At 42.4% G+C, this 21864-nt stretch overlaps 1 protein-coding gene across 2 annotated transcripts in view; it reads left to right on the top strand.

The window, feature by feature from the left end:
* Positions 1 to 21864, top strand: part of ATXN10 (ataxin 10) — a 146052-nt gene that overhangs the window by 1667 nt on the left and 122521 nt on the right. For both annotated transcript variants that reach the window (XM_033117020.1, XM_033117021.1), the window contains exons 2-3: positions 17891 to 18082; positions 19555 to 19637. In XM_033117020.1, the coding sequence (XP_032972911.1) occupies positions 17891 to 18082; positions 19555 to 19637 (275 nt within the window). The remainder of the gene's footprint in view (positions 1 to 17890; positions 18083 to 19554; positions 19638 to 21864) is intronic.

Raw genomic sequence — 21864 nt, 5'->3', positions numbered from 1 at the left:
TTGAATGTGACATGATCCCTTTTTTTCAAGCATGTTAGGGAAATTGCTGTGTAAACAAATTGAAATGGGGAAGGTGGAGGAGACTGGATGTGTTGGACACCTCAGAGGGCCGCGAAAGCCTTCAGATAAACTGGCGGCTTACAGATGAGAGGTGTAATGAGGAAGAACAGTATATGCAGGGAGACCCGATGCTTATTTTGCAGGGTTCCTAAGAGGATTAAATGAGATAACATAGGGAAGGTGTCTGGTACAGAGGAGATATTCAAACATCAGGTCCCTTTCTATAACCTACCTGTAGGATGAAATCCAAGACCCTGAGGCAGTTTACAAGGCGTTTCTCTTCTGTTCCATTGCGAGAGGAGTTAATGGGGAACTAGTGAAGGTTCTTTCAAGGGAACAGCATGATAAGATCTGGGTGCATATTACCAAGATCTCTCTGGCTGCCTTTGTGGGGAATAAATTAGAGAGGGTGAGGCTAGAGTCTGGGGACTTTTAAGAAGCGGATGCAGAAGCCCAGGTGAAAGAAAAGTGTCTGATGTAGGATATTGTCTATGGGGATGGATGGATAGATAAATATTGAAAAATATTGAAAAATAATTAAAGGTTGAATGGGCAGGACTCAAGACCAGTTGGGTTGTTGGGGGAGAATGAGGAAATGAAGATGCTTCCCACGTTTGGCTCCAGTTATTCTTGGGCTGTGTCCTCGTTCCGTGAGTTTGGAGAGCAGGAAAGGGGAACTGACGTGCAGGTCTTGCGTCGGGGAGGCAGGTGTGCGGTAAGGCAGAGAGCTCTTGATGAGGGTTTGTAGGTCCCGTTCCGCCACCGCTTCTCTGTATGTCTTTGGACAAATCACTAGTTGCCCCTCAGAGGGGTCTCGTGGGGATTAGACCGGAGTCCAGCTGCTCTGAGAAGATCCCTCCTATGCAGATGGACTGAGAGGGAGGATGCGCCAAGAAGCCAGGAGCTAGATGGGACCTAAAGTAAAGCAAAGTGAGGCCTCAGAGTACCAAATAGAAAACACCAGAAACAGACTAAGGAGAAAGTAAGAAAGTAATTGATGGAACTAAAGAGACGCATCTTAGCTGAAAAAAATGTGTTTTGTGGTCCTTCCTAGATATTTGATGCTACAAAACAAGCTTCTGTCTGTGGTAGCTAAAGTAATGGAAGTGTCACACAGTGAAAAAAACAACAATGACTTGGGAACCAGGTCGACCTGGGCAAAAATCCTGGCTTTTCGCTCCTGACTTCTTATTTTTTCGTCTTGAAAATGATGATACCCACTTTGCAGGATTATTGTGAGGGTCTTACACATACAGCACAGTATTTATGCATAGTAGATGCAATAGCACATGCTATTGAAAGTAACGGCTGTGACCTGAGAACCCAATTGTGTTTCATGTCCTGTTTTATAGAAAGCAATGGAAGCTCTTCCAAAAAGATGATAATTCTCATTTTGGGGTTTCCAGGAAAAGGGATCCCAGGATCTCATTCCAGTTTTTAGCCAACTCCCAAGTGAGAGGCAATTCTCATGTCTTGTTGCAGTGGTCTTAGATTGTCCACAAATTCTTTGCCCTTCAGGAGGAGGGAGTTAATTCCTCTCCCCTTTGGTAGGGGCGGAATTCAGTGATTGGCTTTTCAATATGGCAGAAGTAACACTGTGTGACTTCTGAGACGAGGTCATTCATAAAAGGCATCGCAGCTTCCTCTGCCCTTCCTTGGGTCACTCCCTGACAGAGCCAGCTGCCACGTCATGAGGACACCCACGCATCCATGTAGAGAGATCTGGGTGGTGAGGAGTTGCGGCTGCAGCCATGTGGTGGGCATCCTGCACGTGCACCCGGTGAGTCCCAACTTCAGCCTGTGTGCAGCCTCCCGGAGACCCGGACCCAGAACCACCCCACTCCGCCACTCCCAGATTCTGACCTCAGACGTGCGCCAGACCATAAGTGGTACTGTTTTAAACCGCCAGTCTCGGGCTAATTTATTAAGTAGCAATAGATCATTAATATCCCAATCTAAATGCTTTATGTTCTGGATTAAACCCATGTTCTGTAACCCGCTTCTTGAGTAGTATCTGAATCACTAAAGTTCATAAAACGTTTCTTATGGTCGTAAAATATCAGTATTAATGATATTACTCAACTATTCTCAGTGGAAGGTAATTTTTTAAACTTTTAAGTTTTCTGTCTTTTGTTTAATGTACATATCTGCATTTTTAACATTTAACAAGTGATTTTCTTGCTATGCTGTGAGTCTTAGCAAGTCATGTCAGATTCTTTCTGGAATGAAGTAAGATATAAATACATTACAAATTCTATTTTTGGCCTTTTCCTAGAGGTGTTATTACCCAACCCTTAAGTTACTGTATGAGGTGTCTCTCTCATCTAGCTTTATGATGTATCCAGACCTCCCTGTGTTAAAATGTAGAGCCAAGTGAGATCACTTGTAGTAGTCACTCGCTACGTGTGGTCATTTAGGTTAATGAGAAATAAATAAATGAGTAATTCTGTTCCTCACTTGCACTGCCACATTTTAAGTCCTCAGTAGCCACATGTGGCAAGCGGCTACCCTACTGTACAATGTAGCTCTAGAATATTTCCATCAGTGCAGGAAGTTCTGTTGGCTAATGCTGCTCTCTATTTTTTTATATAGAGAAAATTATGTTCTGGTTCTTGAGTAGTCATGAAATAATGTAACATTTGGACATGACTTTCTATAAATTCTCACTGAAACTGATACCTCCTTGCTTTTCCATCTGCTAAGCTTCCCGAATAAAGTGAGCATGTCACATTCCGTGTGTCCCTTGCGTCTAGCCTAGAGTCTGATCATTGTTGGTGCTTAACAAATTCTTGTGCGATTGTTTCTATTTGTATAGCTCATTACCCCACTGTGCGTGCTTGGTCTTTTTCTTCCGTACTCAGGTAGACAATTTTTTTTTAAGCTTCTGTCAATATGGCTTGTTTTTCCTCTTCGGTCTGTGTTTAGTTAAATCATGTTTCTGCTTCCTTCCTTCAAGTTTGTGTACATCATATTTAATAATGCAGATATTTCCCTCCATACTTCTGAAGCCCTTTACCTTATGAACTCTATATTCCTTTTTCATTTTAGAAAGCACTTACTCCATTCTCACGTATTATGTAGTTATAGTAGTTTCTTATTTATTCTCTGTCTCCTTCCAGAATGGAAGGCCCATGAAGGCAGAGATGTTTGGCTGTTTTGTAATGATCCTGTTTGGAGAATGCTTCTTGAATTTGATGTCTTTCCTCAGTTTGGGAAATTGTCAGCCAGTATTTCTTCAGCTATTGCTTCTCTCCCATTCTTTCCTTCCAGGACTCCAATTACACATACATTAAACCTTTCATTATATTTTATATGTCTCATAGGCTCCTTTCCGTATTTCCCATTCTCTGAGCTTCTGTTTGAAAATTTTCTGCTAATCTGCTCTAGTTCTCTAATCTTGTCTGCTGTCTTACCTGCTATCATCTGTTGTGCTTAGTTTCATGTATTGTATTTTTGAGTTATTGAATTGCAGAATTTCTATTTAATTTTAATTTTTAAAAATAGATGCCACTGTTGAAATTCATTTTGTTATTTACCTTCTTGAACATATTATAGTTAAAGAATATGCTTGATGACTTTCTAATGTCAGTTTTTGTCTTCTTGGTGTTTAGGTATTTGGTCCTGTCTTTTTTTATTGAGTGTTGAATGTTGTGCATAACAAATGAGGCCATTACCAGGGATCTTCCTTTGCAGATTTTGCAAGCTCAGAATCAAAAACAATCTAAAAATGATCTTTCACAAGTGGTTGGAATAACTCATATCTAATTGGAATAAAGTGAACCTTGGCTCACACCTTGCACTATTCACAAAAAATATTTCAACATGGGTTATAGACCTAAACAAGTGCTAAAACTATAAAGTGTTCAGAAGAAACAGCAGAATGTCTTTGTGACCTTTGTGTTCTTATCCAGGACACAAACAACACTAACCATGCAAGAAAAAATTGACTTTATCAAAGTAGACTTTATAGAAATGAAAAACTTCTGCTCATCAAAAGAAATGAAGATAGAAAGGTAAGCCATAGACTGAGAGAAAGCATTTGCAAGACATACATCTGACAAAGGACTTGTTTCAGAATATATAAAGAGCCCCTACAACTCAATAATAAAAAGACAACCCAGTTAAAAAATTGGGCAAAATTATATGCTTTGCAAAGGAAGATATATAAATGTCTGAGAAACATGACCATTAGTCATCAAGGAAATGCAAATTAAAACAACGAGATAACCACTTTATGCCCTTCAGGATGGCTATTCTCCCCCCCCCCCACCGAAAAAAAAAGAAGAAAAGAAAAAGAAGCGTTGGTGAGGATGTGGAGACATTGGAACACTGTACATTGCTGATGGGAACAAAATGGTACAGCTACTGGGGAAAACAGTTTGGTGGTTTTCTAAACAGAACATGATGTAGCAGTTCCACACCTCCGCATGTATACCCAAGAGAATTGAAAAACAAGGACTCAAATGGCCTGCTTGTATGCTAGTAATGTTCGTTGTAGCATTATTCACAATAGCCAAAAGATGGAAACAACCCAGGTGTCCATCAACAGAGGAGTGGGTAAACAAAATGGGATACAATGGAATATTATTCAGCCATAAAAAGCAATGAAGTACCCGTACATGTTACAACATGGATGAACCTTGAAAATGTTATGCTAAGTGAAAGAATCCAGACATAAAAGGACAAATATTGTCTGATTCTACTTACATGAATACTTAGAATAGGCAAATTCATAGAAACAGCACATTAGAGGTCACTAGGGATGGGGGAAGGGTTGAGGGGTACTGCTTAATGGTCGTAGAATTTCTCTTTGGGGTATTTAAAAAGTTTGGGAATTAGATGGTGGTGATTGTTGCACATTGTGAATATAATTAAAGCCACTGAATTCTACACTTAAAAATGGTCCAAGTGGCCAATTTTATGTTATGTATTTTACCACAATTAAAAAAATAACATGCATTTACTGTACCAAAATCCAACGTATTATATACTTTAAATGGGTGAATAGTATGCTGTGTTCATTATATCTCAATAAAGCTGTTATAAACAAGCAAAACCATAATGAGATAGGCCCTCATCATACCCGCCATAATGGCTGAAGTGACTAAATGACTGACAGCACTAAATTGTGGCGTGGACATGCAGCAGCTGGAATTCGCATGCATTGCTGGAGGAGGGTAAATGGTGCAACTGCTTTGGGACATTGTGGCAGTTTTTTATAAACACCCCTGCCCATGACCCTAGATGTTTACCCACAGGAAACAAGAAGGTATGTCGACAAGACTTGTAAAAGAAGCTCATAGCAGCTTTATTGATAATAGCCAAATACTAGAAAGAACTCCAATGTCCATCAGTGGGAAAATGGCTAAGACTACTTGGTAATTAAAATGAATGAACCACTAATGCACACAACAACATGGATGAATCTCAGAAGAATTCTGAATGGAAGAAGCCAGACACAAAGAGTATATACTGTGTGATTTTATTTTATGAAGTTCTACAATTTGCAAAGCTCATCAGTGATGATACCGGTCTGAACAGTGGTTGTCACAAGAGGTTGGGATTCACTGGAAAGGAGCGTGAGGAAATTTTCTGGAGTCAAGGAAACCTGCTATGTCTGTGTGGGGTATTGGTTGTCTGGATGCATGCATTTGTCACAGCTCATTCAACTAACACTTGGAATCTGTGTATTTCACTATAAATTATATCTCTTTTCTCCATGTGAATTATTACCCTGCTCTTTACTTTCAAAAAACTTATTTGAGCTGAATCTTAGCATGTTTGAAGGAAACAGGACTGGCCTTTTCTGCTCACATTTGAGAGTTATCACTGGTAGAACAGTATTTTTGAAGAGAATTGGGCATTGTATTCTCTAATGCTTTTAGTATCCTGGGAGCTGATGGGTTTTGCTCCAGTTTTCACCTGTGCCAGACAGTGCTCTCTGTGTGTCCAGAGCCGGACAGGAGCTGAGCTGATAAGTGAATGAGTGAATTGCCTGAGACCAAATCTAGAAAAAAGTGGAAGTAATCTTGGAAGGATGAGGGAACCAAATAGCAGATGTGGCACTGGAAATTTCGTTCATTGTCCACTTTTGGACTCTTGCATTGCACGGCTAGCCATGGTATCGTATCTTATCTCACTGGTTTGGGACTTCAGATCCTTACTTGGAGGGGCAGTTACTTCAGCTTTTTGTGAACCTCTGAATAATGCAGGGCTCCTTGTGGGTCTGTTTTGCAATGTGACTGAAATTTTTTTATTTTTATTTTTTAACAATTTGTGTTTTGGGGGCTTCTTCTCCTCTCCTCTTTTCTCTCCTGAAATGTACTGTATGAGATACCGGTACCTTTTTGGACCCAGGCAGTGGGCTTGAAATTTGGCAATTTCAAGGCTTTTGTGAGGCATAGGCTTAGTTTCAAAAAATCCAAGTATTGCAACTTCCTCGCTATATGAAATGGCAAATATTTTAACTTCTCTGAGCCTTAGTTTTTGTATTGGTAAAATGGGTATTATAATAATGCCTACCTTGTAGGGTTGGTGGAGGCAGTGGAGTGTGCTCTGTGTAGAGTCCAGAATGGTCCCTGGTGCATAGTTGGTACCCAGCAAACACCGGTATTATTGCAGGCTCGAGTCAGAGTCAGAATTGAAAAGAAGTGAAATGTGTGGTAGTTCTTGGAATTTTGAATATTTTAAAATAGTGCTTATAATGTTTTTAATTTCATTTCAATTCCTTGGTCAGGTCCTTGTTTTAGTAGGCTTTTGAAGCTGCTTCTGGAACTCTAGAATAAGGAAAATGTTTTTTTAGACCCAGAAGATACGGGCAGTAATTTCTTGCCAAAATTTGGATTCCTTGGTAGAAAGGCTTTTTAGAAATATTAAATGGTTCTAAAAAGCTGTGAGAATTTCCAATTAAAAAAAAGGGAATACTTGAAAATAATGTTTTGACTTGAGCAGAGGCCTGGAGATGATTTTGCATGGAATAACTGCTTTAGGAAGTGACATTTTAGAAAACGTAACTTGCATAGTCGAAGGAAAAAGGAAATCGAAGCTTTTCATTAGCTTTCATCCTAGTGTTTTGTTGGTTTGCTTATTTTTAAACTCTTGACAAATCAAAACTACGAATACATAATGATGTGAATGCCTTTATGGCTAGAACACAACCTAACAAGTATTACACTTGCAAAATCAACAAGGGTTAACATTTCGTCTTGTTCTCCCAGAATCCACAACACTACCGGTCCTGTTAATGTATTAGGACGGATTACCCCACAAGTCAACAACTGAAACCACAAACATTTAGTATTTCACACAGTTTATGAGAGGCAGCATTTGGGAGCCGATTCTTCATGAGGTTGCAGTCCCAGGTCTGCCGCCTCTGGAGGCCACACGAACTGAAGCTTGGCTGAAGCTTGGGATTCCAGCTCGCAGGAGGCTTTGAGCCGGAAGCTTCTGTTCCTTACCACGTGGACCCCTCCCTAGGGAGGCTCATGAGGGCAGCTGGTGTTCCAAAGCTGAATGATCCCAGAGAGTACACTCAAGAGGGAAGCTGGAGTGTCTTTATAACAGAACCTTGGAAATGACATACACTCACTACTGTGGATTCTAATGGTCAGGGGGGCTGGGAGCCCGGGAGGGGTCACACAGGTATATGGGTGAATACCAGGAGGGGGGTCATGGTGGGGGGCCCTTTGTTTCCTTTCTCCCTCCCTCCCTCATAAATGTATGCTGTGTGCTCTGCGGTTTGCATTGTTATTCACGTGATGGTTTTGAACGCTGCTAGTTTTCACTCAGAGAGCTAGGTCTTTCACATCAGCTGTCACAAGTGTACCATCCTTAGAGTACATCATTTACCTGCCTTTCGTATTACTGTCAGATATTTGAATTTTTGGTAATTCAAACACCACCAGAGACCATCTTTGTACACATCTCCTTGTGTACCTGAGTTTGTTTTTCCCCCAAATCAGCATCTGAGGCAAGGACTTGGGTGAAGTAATTGAATCAGAAGTGACCCCCAGCAGGAGGAGTGTGGGAGAGGGGAAGCTAGGCCGGAAGGAGAGACCGCCGCTGTTAGGATGCCTCACTGAGCTGGTAGCTGTTGTGTGCAACGGGGGCTGTCTGCTGGCAGCCCTGGGGAATGCGCCTCTGGACGGGCCGGAGGCGTGGGGGTCATTCCTCTAGTAACCTGTTGGCCAGGGATTGAGACTCGCCCCTGGGGTCATTAACTAGGTGGGCCACGGGTGTGGAGTGAGACACCACGAGCATGTCACAGTCTGGTCTTCCTGTCCACAGGGAGTAGGGGCTTTCGTTCCCTGTCACCCTGCCGGGGTTGAATTGCAGATGGACTCGGCCCTTTCTGAACACGTCCTCCCCTTTGGTGTTAGGCCTGGTTACAGCTGAGCATTTCCATTCCATTTGTGGTGGATGGAGATACTTACCTAGCTTTCAAGTTGGGCTGTATATTTATAATACTTTAAAATAAGCATGATTACATTTTTGGAACGGAGGGGAGAGGCTTAAAGTGTGAACTTCTTCACTGCACTTTTTATTTCATAATGAAATAGCCTTGTAATTTACTGGTTTGCTTCCGGCTTGGTGGCTTCTTTGTTGCGAGCTGGGACTGTCTTCTTTATGGTATTTCCCAGCACAGTGCCTGGTCCATTTTGGGTGCTCAGTACATGCTGAACTGAACAGAGCCCGTGGCTGTGATGAAAAAAATCACCTAGTGCTGTTACAGAGCCAGTCCGCTTGCTCTGATGACTCCAAAGCTATTAGTTCTGTTAAGCACGGTACTCCTTCGTTTATTTAATCACTTCGCATACGCTGTGCGCCCTGCTCTGTCTTTAGTGTTGCCGCTATAGTTGATTCAGCGTAACTGACTGTATTTAGCTCACTTCGAATCACAAATAGCACTAGCTCAGGGGCTGTAATATTACTTTTATATTAATAAATGTAAATGTCTTATGTTTTCATTCTTTTGCTTGTGCACACTCTTCATTTTCCCTCAAGATTTAGTTACCCTTTCATCTCCTCCTGAAGGCTTTTCTGACCTACATGCGGTTGCCCTCTATTCCCTTTGGCACTCTGTTTGCCTGTTTCAAACAGCTCCATGTGTCACTGAATCACCCAGCAGTGCCACTAGAATGACAGCAGCCTGAGGGCAGGATTCTTATTTATCTCTGTAGTCTGAGGACCTACTTTAAGACAGTACACAGTGAGCATTTGATAGCATTTTTATTATTTCCTTGACTATTTTAATTTTCTTGAGTCATTAGATATAAAAGTGAGAGCATAGAGGAAAGTATAGAGAAATTATCAAATATGATGACTGATTTCAAGAGGTGAAAATGTCTTGCTATTGCTAATTGCTTGTATAAATACATTGGCTAAGTGCCATAAAGAAAGGGAATAGATTGAGCACTTTAGACGTCAACATACTGCAGAACACAAAAATAAACCTATCCATCTGTGTACACACGTTCACATAGGTTTCCCCCAAACATTACTGAGTCTCTGGCCAGCAAGAGTCTTTGACTACGCCAAAAGCAAAACAAAAAACCCCCAAAAAGCCCACACGAATTGTCAGCTTAGTTAAGGTTGCCATATCATCTTGACTCAACCATGATTCAGATCAACTTTGTTGAGAGAGAATGTCAATTAAGTTACACTATAAAAAGAACTTTCTAGAGTGATGACAATTTCCATTATTTTTATGTGTGCCGTGAGCTGGGCTACCACATGGAAGGAACTGTTTGGTAAGGTGTTCTGACTCAGCTTCAAAATACAGATGTGGTCAGTGTGAGCCATCCCTCACATCCAATTATCCTAAATGGACCAAGTGGACCGGAAAAAGTTTGAGCCAGCAAATCAAAATAAATAAGGTTAGCGTTGTGACCAGTAGTACCCTTCGGACAGTTTCTCAGCTCTTTATTCTTCCAGTCTTTTGTAGTGGTCCCTGGACCCAGAGGCCTGGTCACTGCCCTGTGGGCAGGGACACTCCCTCAAAGGCACAGGAACCCTGGGGCTAACTCTCGGCTGAGTCAACCCGTCTGCCTATCAGCGTCGAGGAGGCGAGTTGTAAGCAAGCAGCCCTCTTACCGTGGCCATCGAGGAGTTCACACACACACGGGGGTCGGAAGAGTCCTGGGCACAGGATACGCACAAGCCACGTGTTAGAGGGCGTCGTCGTCACAGAAAATGTTGCAAAACTTTATCAGATGACGGTAAAGAAAACAAATGGTGAGATACTCGTCTCCCATTACATGATAGGAAACCTCAGGAGCATAAGGGCTTCAATTCTCAGTGCCATTCAAAGCAAAACCTCAGCAGGGTTTTTGTCAGGAATTCACAAGCTGATTGTCTAATTTCTATGAGAAACTCCTAGGTTTCCTGTTACGGTGGAATACGGCTCATTCCCAGGGGGTCAGGGCGGGCTGTCTCCTCCATCCAGTGAACTGCTTGGCTCGAAGGTGTGGTGGGTGTTCCCTTGCATTGTCACTTTCCGACCTTTTTCCTCCATAACCCCTCCAACTTTTCATCTCGTGCCATCAGAGTATGCAATATACATAATCTCTGTTGCCCTTATGAGAGATCTCTGGGTCCCTGACCTCATTCCTTGAAGGATGTAGCTCTAGTTCACCTTACTTCAATTCTCTTGCTGCTTCTCTCTCTTTTTTTTTTTTTGGCGCAGCTCACAGTAGCCCATGCAGGGATCGAACTGGCAACCTTGGCGTTACTAGCACCTCGCTCTAACCAACTGAGCTAACCAGCCGCCCCACCCCTTGCCTCTTCTCTTACACTTAATACGTTCCTTTTTACACTCCAGCTGTAGTTAGATCCAACTGGCTGTTTCCTTTATGCCCACACCCAAATAACTGCATGAGGCTGGGGAAAAACTGGAAACCAACTGGTCTTTCTTTAAATTGAAGATCACTCGCTTTGGTAGGCATTTAGTGCTGCCTGGCAGTCCTGCTGCATCTCCCCAGTCCACACAGCCCCTTGCTTTCCTACTTAGCAATTTTGTGCCTTTCGCTCTCCCTAAGTCTCCATTGCCTCTCCTTCATCCTCTTCTCGGCTTCTTATTATACTGAGAAGACAGGAACAACCAGAAGATAATGTCCAGGAACTCCCATCACCCTCTCTACTCACCTCCCTGTGTCTCTGCCTGTATCTGTGCCCTCCTCCTGGTCCTGTGGACGAACTGTCCTGCTCCAAATGCCCCCTCCCCTCAGGTCTGCACTCAGTTCCACTCCTTTTTGCATGCATTGCTCCAAAAATTCTCTGCTGTCTCCGTCTTTTTCTTAAATCATCACTTTTGCCCTTTCTATTGCATTATTCTCATTATGTTACCACTAAGAAAATACACCCCTCTCCCCCCGCCCGTTTCCCCTTGACCCCATTCTGCTTTGCTACATCCAGTGGTCTGCATCGTATCCTGTCTACTCGACCTGTGCGCTGCATTTGCTCTAGTTCATCCCTTCTTTTCCCTGAACACCTTCGTTGGCTTCCAGAACACCCACCCCTTTCTGACTCGCCTTCTACCTTCCTGGCTGCTCTTTCTCAGGTTGCGCAGCTCAGTTCTCAGGCCTCTTGCCCCTTGTACTTGCTTCCACGTGATGTCAGTCAGTTTTGTGGCTTTAATACTTTGCATTTGCTGGTGACTCCCAACGTTTTTCTCCAGCTGGACTTGTCTCCAGACTTGTCTATTCATCTGCCTTCTCCATTTTTTCCACTTGTATTTCTAATCGGCACTTCAAATTTACCAAATCTCCAACTGAACTCCTAAGTCCCATTCTCCAAATATCTCATGGCAGTCTTCTCCATTGCAGTAAACAACAAATACATCTGTCCATTTATTGCTCAGGCCAAAGCTTGGAGTCCTCCTTGACTCCCCTTTCTCAGTTGTCTTTCATAGTACTTTGTCGTCAGATCTTATTGACTATCTTCTAAATATGTTTGGAATCTCATCTCTGCTTAACCATGTCTGCTGCCGCCACTTCTTTCCAAGAAGAGAGTCCCCACTGGTCTCCTGGTGTCTTCTCTTTCTCCTGTTTTGATCAGTTCTTTACTGAGCAGCCAGAGGGACCCTTTAAAAATGAAAGTCAGGGATACCACTCCCCTACCCAGATGCCTCCTTGTCATCCATCACAGCAGGGTGACAGCTGAAGTCCTTTCCGTGGCCTGTGGATCCTGCGCAGTTTGTCTCCCTCCGACCTCTGACTCCCTTCCCTCATTGGGTTTCTTCCAGGCTAGCCCCCACTTTTCCTGACTACCAGATGTGCCTTCACCTCCATCCTCGCTCTTCTCCCAGGAAGGTGCATAATTTGCTTCCTTCTTCAGTTCTGTGCTCAAATGCCACTTTTTAAATAAGGTTCTTAATAAGTCTCACACACCAAATCTTTCTCTACCTGAGAATAAAAAGATATTCTCCATACCGTGTTTCCCCGAAAGTAAGACCTAGCCGGATAATCAGCTCTAATGCGTCTTTTGGAGAAAAAATTAATACAAGACCCGGTATTATACCCAGTCTTATAGTAAAATAAGACCCGGTATTGTATGTATTATATTATAAATCATGTTAATTATATTTATAATATTATATATTATACCCGGTCTTATAGTAAAACAAGACCAGGTCTTATATTAATTTTTTCTCCAGAAGACACATTAGAGCTGATTGTCCAGCTAGGTCTTATTTTCGGGGAAACAGCACATTTTCTTCCAGCGTGTTATAGTTCTGCCTACCATATTCCTAAATCCATCTGGAGTTACTTTTTTAGTAGGGTTATAAGTAAGGATCCAATTCAGTTTTTTCCTATGTGGATGACAGTTGTTACGGCACCTCTTCTAGAACAGTCCAGCCTTCCCCTACAGACATTTCGTGCGAGCACTGTCATTTATCAAGTTCTTCTACACTCACAGTTCTGTTTCTGGACACTCTATCCAGTGGTTTTTTTCCCCACCTCTGTGCAATTTCACCTTCTCTTAGCTTCTTTCACTTCTCAGTGCATTTGAGATTGTTTGTTCTGAGAGCTGAATTTTGACTGGTGAGGACAGTGGGTAATGGGGAAGTATGCAATGCTTTGGGGGAGAAGAGAGGACTGATATGTTTGGAACCCTTTAAAGCGGGAGTCGCCAAACCATGGTCCCTGGGCCAAATCTGACCCATCACCTGTTTTTTTTTCTCCAGTAATCTTTGAGTGAAGAATGGTTTTTACATTTTTAAATGGCTGGGGAAAATAAATAAAATTTTGTGACCCAGGAAAATTAGATGGACTTTAAATGCACATGCCCATAAAAAGTTTTATGAGAACACAGCCATTAGCTTGTTTAGGTGTTGCCCGTGGCTGCTTTTGTATTACAGTGGAGGAGGTGAGAAGTTGGGAGAGATTGTCAGGCCCTCAGAGGCGAATTTCCTCTGGCCCTTTACAGAGGACATTTGCCAGCCTTGCAAACTAGAGTGTCTGGGGTGGCAGGGACAGCCTGACAGGCCTGGATGTGACAGGAGCGGAAGAGAGTATAAAAAAGAATTCTGAGATCTGCAAAGATGAATTTCAAAATTTTGCCCTAGGGTATTTCTGGTAGGAGATAGAAATGTTTTTATTTTCTGTTTTTGTTCAATCCAGCCCAGTCAAATCAGTAAGCGGGGTTTATGGTTTTAAATAACAACCAGTGATTGTTACTTTAATCTCTGAACTTGTGTATATTTTAATAGTTTTTCTTAGTGACAGTGGTTAAACTACTCTAAACCACATATGCCAGTTTTTAATTAAATCTGAGGTATTAGAGTAAATCTTTTAACAAGTATGAAAGTCTTAGCTGTAGCAGTACAATGACTAGCATTTAGTTTCCCTTTCAATAGGCGGTCCCACCTGATGAATTCACTGTAAGATGTGTGTACATACAGTGTATTAGACCTATCTAACCGGTTACATGTAATCACGGGTAGTTTTCTTTAATTTTTCTCAAACAGCACTTGCCAAGATTAAACCTACAGATCTGTTCAAACTTGAAGGAAATGAAATTCTACCTTTTGTATAATTCAGAGGCTTTTTTCGCTTTTTTTTGGTTGTTGTTCTGTAATGTAACATTTCATTTATACGTTGTCTTCAGGGTATGCATTCCTATGTAATAGGAATGTCTAACGGTTGAATTTTAATTGTCCTCTTAAGTACTTTTTGCCTTCTGTGAATTGAAGTAACTAAGCTTTTTAAAGTCTTTGTGCATATTTTGTGTTAGTTTGGTTAAAGCAGAAATGACAGCAATTTTTATTATTAATAACATTTGTAATATAGGAACGATTGACTGATCTTTACTAGCTATTTCACTGTCATTAATCATTACACATATTTAGCTATGTTGTCTTGACAGTGAGCAGACTTTGCAGACAGAGTACATTAGGACTCCTTTGGGTCTGTGATGCCAAACAGCTTTTTTTCAAGACTGTACGGAAGGTACAGAGTATAGAAGAGAGTTAAATGCTTTCATCGTATTTCATTTGCTGTTAGTAAAAGCTTTTTTTGTCCTCATCTGCTGAAAGTTGTTAATGTATTATATGGTATCAAAACATGGTAAAGGACATCTACAGCTATTTATTATATGGCTCTAGAGGAAAGGGCTTCTCTCCCATCCTTTATAGAGGGATACAGACATCTGAGAAATTGTCTCTGCTCTCAAGAAATTAAAAATATAATCTGGTTACATCTCCTCTCCCCGCCCTCCCCCTTTACGCGTACCCATTGTATCATTTAGCACAGAAGGAGAAATTAGATGTTTGTGAAATATCGATCATAAGATATTTCCATCTTTAACTATGACAGTGTTCCAGTTTTGAGTCCAGAATATGTGGATTTCTTAAAGGGAATGGAAGACTTGAGCTAATGCCTCAATATTTCCCCAGTTGCTGTGGCAAAGTGCACTGATGTCACTGCCCCCATCAGGCCTGGTGCCTGGCTCAGAGCACATACTCAGGAGGGGTTTGGGTCACATGACAAGCTGGGAAGCAGTCCGGTGTATGAGTATTCTCATACTCATACACTGAGTATAAGAATAGTCTCATCACTGTTTTAAACTTGAATTGAACACGTACAATTAGTGACTTGGTTCTGGGCCCTAAAAATAAAGGAAAAAATGAGATAGTCTCTTTTATTCAGTCTCTGTTTTGGGGCGATTTATAGACTAGCTGGGGAGACAGATTGGATGAGTGAATATCCTCTGATGTGGATGAGTGTTAGTCCAGTCTCGTGGACTGCGTGCCCTGGAGATGGGAACTGGTTTGCCTGGAGTAGCAGAGGGGTTTCACCCGGCTGAGAGGGAAGGAGACATAAGATTGTTCCAGGCCGAGAATTGGTGGGGGTGGCATGGAAAGGGCATCCTGGGGGAGGGCGTACGTTTGCGCAGACACAGGATTCCAAGTGCCTGGTGCTGTCGGGAGATGATGGGTGTGCAACATGGGGAGAGCAAACGCCAGTGAACATAATCCCAAATTGTTTGGGATCAGGCGAATTCTTGTGTGTCAGTTAGATGCTGCTGTGATTCCTCTTTAGTAGCTGTTAAAAGTTATTTGGGATCTTTTCATTGCCTTTAGCTCAGGTAAACATTTTTCTTTTGGTTAAAAGTGTAATAAGGGAAAACGGCATGGTGCATATACGACAAATTAAAATATGACATTGGGAATTACTCACAGGAAAGTTCATGAACTTACTAATTGTTCTGTACTTGGAATATCCATTACTCAGCTTTCCTAAGAACAATGCTTTTTCCCTATCTTGTTTAGTCTACCATAGTTTGATTCCAGAATTTTTGCTGTGCTAGATGTCAATTTTGAGTAAAACGAATGTTAAGATTTCATAGAGTGACATCAGGGAAGACCTGATGCCCAGGTGAGAGGTAATTTGCAAAGGTAACCTGAAAGAAATTGTATTGGCTTCTTTATCATAGGTGTAAACATATGTTTCTTAGCTATCTTACTAGAAAAAGGAGGCTTAACTGTAGATTACTCAAGGTGTAGAGCTCTATTTTTATTTGACTGAAGGATGAAATAATAAAGTTATTTTATTATTTGTTGTAGAAATCGTGATCACTCCTGGCATTCTCTGACATGTTTTTAAAATGGGTATTTTCTTAGCATATTAATGTCTACTTTAGTATTCCTTAAAGCTTCCTGAGAGCGTTAATCAATGTTCTTTTTATGGCATATTGGCCCTGAAAATGGCTTACTTAATTGTTTTATACAGTTATTGAGGCAGGATCGATGTTGTACCCTCGAACTTTTCCTTTTTTATTCAGTCACTCAGTCACTGCGACATGGAGACCGCGCTTCATGAGCTACATTTAGGGAGGGCTGACCAGGGAGACCTGGGCAAATTATTTTATTTTATGCAGATTTCCCCATTTTTAACTGATCAGTTTACACTATGCCTCTTTCCAAAAACAAATTTGAAGCACCTTAAAAACTGAATACAGATAAATACAATAAAAGATAAGGGAGGAGATGGGTGAGAAGGGAAAAGGCAGATAGGAAAAATCAGGTTAGTGTTGCCGTGGGATTGAGTGTTACACATGGGTGGTGGTTTGACCCCAGACCTCTGAGAGGCCCCGACGGAGCTCAGTAGTGTGGTGTGTATTCTCTGTCCAGAAGATGAAAACATACCGCTTGGAGTACAAGTGCTCATGGTCCTGAAGCTTGAGGCGGGAAGGGAGGGGTCTGTGGCGTCCGGGCCAGCACCTGAGCGGGCACAGCGGCTTGGGGCGGGGGAGTCACATTATCAGTAGTTCTGTGCAAATGTGCAGCTCCCTGGATGTCCGGCTTAGTGCAAGGCTAAGATGGACGGGCTGTGATTACAAAAGGACACGATTCACATGGTTAGAATTACTCTGCGATAATCTCTTAAATTTTCCACACAGCAGTATTTCTTCTGCCATTAAAACAGATTGCTGTTTCTTTAGGGGAGTCACGGAATGAGGAAGTTGCCTTGCATGTAGGTGCCACGTTGTACAGAAACATTCTTGTCTTCATAGCTCTGGAATGATCGCCACTGCAGGCCGTGTTCCTGGCGCGAGAGGCGTGTGGGAACAGCTGCAGGTTCCTGTTCCCCTGGGCCTGCACTCGGTTGGAGAGGGCTTTCTCTCTGTGTCTCTTGTGTCTCTACCTACTGCCCCCACCCCCATCTGTGTAGTTAAATGAACACATACGCAACACACACGCACACACACACAGGCCGACACTCACAGCACGTGTTGCCAGCTTGTCTATATCTAGAGAATGGATAGTGCGTTTGCCTCCTAGGTAGTTCTTTGTGAATATTGTTTCTCATAGTTGTACTGTAGGGCCATATAGGGCGACAGAGGACATGGCTCTGTTCTCTGTCTGGAACATGAAATACAGACATTCCGTTCGTATTAAGGGCAGATCCATGAGCAGAACAGTCACCTGACACTGGGACTTGGGTTGTCCTATGGGGTGGGAACAAAGTCCCACTGCTTCAGGTGGGATGGTCGCTCTGGCCTGGATGACCTCAGGGATGTGGGCACATCACTTAAATTCCCCTCTACTTCAGTTATCTGACCTTGAAAGCGGAGAGGACAGTATTGGCTTCATAAAATTACTGCACAGATTAAATGCGACAATACACGAAAAGGTGGATCAGAACAGTGCCCGGTACGGAGGAAGCACTCAGTACACGTAGCTCTTCATTTTGTGTTGTAAGTTAGAGAGTGGGGAGAGGCAGGCCTAGCTCACCTCCCCGCAGAAAGGAGTCCCAGCGGTGTTCTGCACAGGACATTGGGAAAGTAGATCACCCTTTTCTGCTTCGTAACAACTGGATCCTTTTTTCAGAGAGACGGCGCCCAGGACCATCTTCCAAAGAGTGCTGGACATCTTGAAGAAATCTTCTCAGGCGGTTGAGCTGGCCTGCAACGACCCATCCCAAGTGGAACAGCTGGCCTCCAGTCTGCAGTTAATTACAGAGTGCTTCCGGTGTCTGCGAAACGCTTGCATCGAGTGTTACGTGAACCAGAACTCAATCAGGTAGTGTTCTTTGCAGTGCCATATATGCCTTTCCTTTCATTTCTGTGTGCGCATGCGGGTTCTGTCATATTGGTGCATCTGGTAGGAAGTATGTGGGCATCTGCGTGTCAGCCGTTGTGACACGTCTTCAGGGCAGACTCCTCTGAGCATAAGTGGTATACTTGTAGTAGAGTGAGCTTAACGTGACGGGGTATTCAGGTTTCTCATTTGCATTTATAATATGTTTTGAGGTATTTGGTTTTCTCCATAGCACAGTGATTTGAACTTATTTTTGAATCTTGGATCCGAGATTCTGTCTGCCCAAATGCATAGGCAGCTCTGGGCCTCACTTGTCTTAGTTGCAAATGTTTTAATTCGTTACCCTCATGTTTACTTTGAACAGGGAGCATGTTTTGTAAATTTCTAAGATGACTTCTCTTCAGATTTCCTTAAGGTGGTGTGAAGTGGCAAGCTGCCCTGCCACCGGTCTTGGTCGTATAACGTGGTGCCTGTATCGTGGCTGTTCTTTCCTTTTCCATGTGCCTCTCTCCTCCAGACCTGAGCGCCTTTGCTTTTTGGCTTTATGGAATCTGCTTTTTCATGAACATTTTTTACTGCGGATGAACTCAGAAGCCACAAAGAACGCGCTCACCTTTCTTTCCTGAACTTGAATGTAGATAGAGCCTGAGGCCTCCCTGTCACTGCTGTGATGGGGGAAGTCAGGCCGGTCCAGAAGCCACTTGAGGGACGCCCTTCGCTGCCTAGACAGTTCTTAGACCTGAGGCTTTGATATGATTAATGAGATTTTTAAGATGAAAGGAGAGGGGGTGAAAAGCTAGGGTTGTTGAACTTTAATTCTAAACCAAAGCTGCCATCCACTTGCAGATAAATGGATAGAAACAATTATAATCTTGATAATAATAGTTAACATTTTAAAAACATGACTAGTTATGTGCTAGAAGAGTGGGCCAGAGGCTAGTTTATTTTGTCCCTTTCTAGGCAAGGAGGCCCTGGTGTGAGGGAGGAGGGAAGGGAGAGCCTCGGAACAGAAACTTTGGCTGTGGGCTGGCCGTTATCTTTGTCCTCTGCCAGCCCGGTGAGGAAGGAAACCAGCATTGGGTGAGCCTGCCCTAAGCAGCAGGCTTTGTCCCGGGAGCTTGACTTGCAGTATCTTGTTTAATCCTTCTGACTTGGACCATCTGCATCCTTCTGAAAAGGAGCCTTGTGGTTACGTGAGGCCTACCCAAATAAGCCAGGATACTCTTCCTGTCTCAGGAGCCTTAGTTTCCCCTGACTGGGAAGGCCCCTTTGCCGTGGAAGGTAACATTCACGGGTTTGGGGGAGTAGATGGGGCGTCTTTGGAGGCCATTGTTCTCCTACCACAGGAATTGTTCACCAGCAGTCTCATCTCAATACTGTTCTGGGGTCATTTGAAATGCAGGCTTTGGAAGAAGAAGGCATCTAACTTTGTCTTTTTGAACAATCTGATACAGGAACTTGGATACAATTGGCGTTGCTGTTGATTTGATTCTTCTTTTTCGGGAACTGCGAGTGGAACAGGAGTCCCTGCTGACAGGTAACTTGCTGGATGATTCATGAATTATGTTATCTTTGAAAAGGTTTAAAAACCAGTACTTTGAGTATTACGTCATTCTTTAAAGCAAATATTCTGTATGTCATGATACAAGACACTTTGTTAGTGATATTAAAGAGTTACCATAAAAGAAAGTTGGAGCAACTTCCTTTCTTACCTCTCTTGTGGACTGAATTGTGTCCCTTGAAATTCATATGTGGATGTCCTAACCCCTCATACCCCAGAATACGACTGTATTTGGAGATAGAGCCTTTAAAGTGATAATTAAGGTAAAATGAGGTCACTAGGGTGGGACCTAAAAATCCCGTATGACTGGTGTCCGTCTGAGAAGAGGAGCAGGACACAGACACACAGGAATGTGAGGACACGGGGAGACGGCCATCTACAGGCCAAGGACAGAGGCCTCAGGAGGAACCAGCCCTGCCGTCGCCTTCATCTCAGATCCTGCCTCCAGGGCTGTGAGAAAAGACATTTGGATTGTTGAAGCTTCCCAGCTGATGGTACTTTGTATGGTGGCCTGAGCAAAGTCACACAGGGTGGTTCTCTACGTAAGGATGCGGCAGGCCCCGTTCTGGGTGTGGGGTGTGATCGGAACAGTGACCCAAGCAGAGAATACCTCTTACATTCACATGGGGGAGCCAGATACTACATCTGTTAAATAAACAAACATAGAGTGTGACAGAGTGGCAATTTAGCTCTGATTGTTAATGGCTGTGGATGGGGATTAAGAGGAAAATCAAGCTTCTGAATTTGAAGACCAGGAAGCTTTTCTAGGCTTTTTTGAATGTTTTTGGTTCTTAAACTACTAGTATCAACACTTTGAACTAGGGTTATTATCTTAATATCATATAAAACAAAATATAGAATTTTAATATATGATCTCTATATCCTAAGAAATGAAATACTAAGTCATTTAGTAAGAAAATCTCAATGTAAATATCTAGCTTATAAGTAGATGTACTAGATTGTAGGTTTAAAAAGTTCTTTTTAATAAAGAAAGCATAGCATAAGTCAACAAATACTCCTTTAAATGAGAAACCTCCCCCTATATTTAAAACGATTTGATTTATAAATTGATTTACATACAGTTCTTAATGCCTATACTTACTATATAAAGTGAAGCCTTCTTAATGTTAACATACTGGCTGCTGTAGGAAGGGCGATCGAGAACTGAGGGGATATTTTTTTTACAGACATAGAAACTGAGGCACAGAGTGAAATAGGCTAAGTTAGCTGTTAGTGGTGCTGCCTGACTCGGATTATTTCTCATTCTATTCCGTGGTTTCTTAGTGTTTTCATTTAAAACTTATTCGTTAAAATTCCTGCATCTTTATTTGATTTAGAATTTTTCCTTTGGGAGTCGTAATTATTTTTTGAATTAATTAAGTTACCTGAGAATTTACAAAGGGTTTGCTTTAAGTTTTTTTAAACAACAGTAATTTCTCGAATTTTCTCAAGAAATTGATAGGATATAGGACTTAGCTGTAAGGTGTTTTTGAGATGCTATAAAGTTATATTTGTTACTCCACTTTAAATAAAACGGAAGCCGCAGAGCTCAGCTTGGAGGATTTAAAAATGAGCAATAAAATACAGATTTCACTGTCTTGCATGGAAAGGCAGCTATTTTTGAAGTCCGTGTGTGGTATGATAATGCACAAAGAGTTCAGAATGTGCTGTTTTGTAATTGCTGAAAAACACTGGTGTGGTGGGTAGTGTGTCACTGGCACCGCCGAGGACCTGTGGTGGCAGAAGGTTTCTCTTGTCGTGATGTGCCCCTAAATAAGATGCCCAGCGGAAGTGCCGTCCACACGCTGTGATTAAAGGACGATCAGCGGGAGCCAGCGCTCCCCTTGAGCGTTGAGTCCCATCCCCACTCGCCCACTCAGAAACTCTTCTCCTGAAATTATCCCGTCTCTCCGGCATCATCAGTTTTTCCCTCTTTTCTTCATTTCGTCACTTTCCGTTTCCCACTCCAGCAACCACCGTTCTGCTGTCTGCGTTTTTGTCTCTGGATTTACCTGTTCTGGATATTTCATAAAAACGGAGTCATAGAATTATGTGACCTTTCTTTCGTGTCTGGCTTTTTCACTCAGGGTAATGTTTTTTGAGGTTCACCCACATTGTGGCTCATATCAGCACCTCATTTCTTTTCATGACTGAATGGTACTCCATTGTACGCTGAGAGCGCATTTGGTTTATCCATTCATTT

This window comes from Rhinolophus ferrumequinum, chromosome 10 (genome assembly GCF_004115265.2).
Source record: "Rhinolophus ferrumequinum isolate MPI-CBG mRhiFer1 chromosome 10, mRhiFer1_v1.p, whole genome shotgun sequence".
NCBI classification, from domain to species: domain Eukaryota; kingdom Metazoa; phylum Chordata; class Mammalia; order Chiroptera; family Rhinolophidae; genus Rhinolophus; species Rhinolophus ferrumequinum.
The sequence above is the reverse complement of the archived record's forward strand: the minus strand, read 5'-3'. Positions and strand labels throughout refer to the sequence as shown.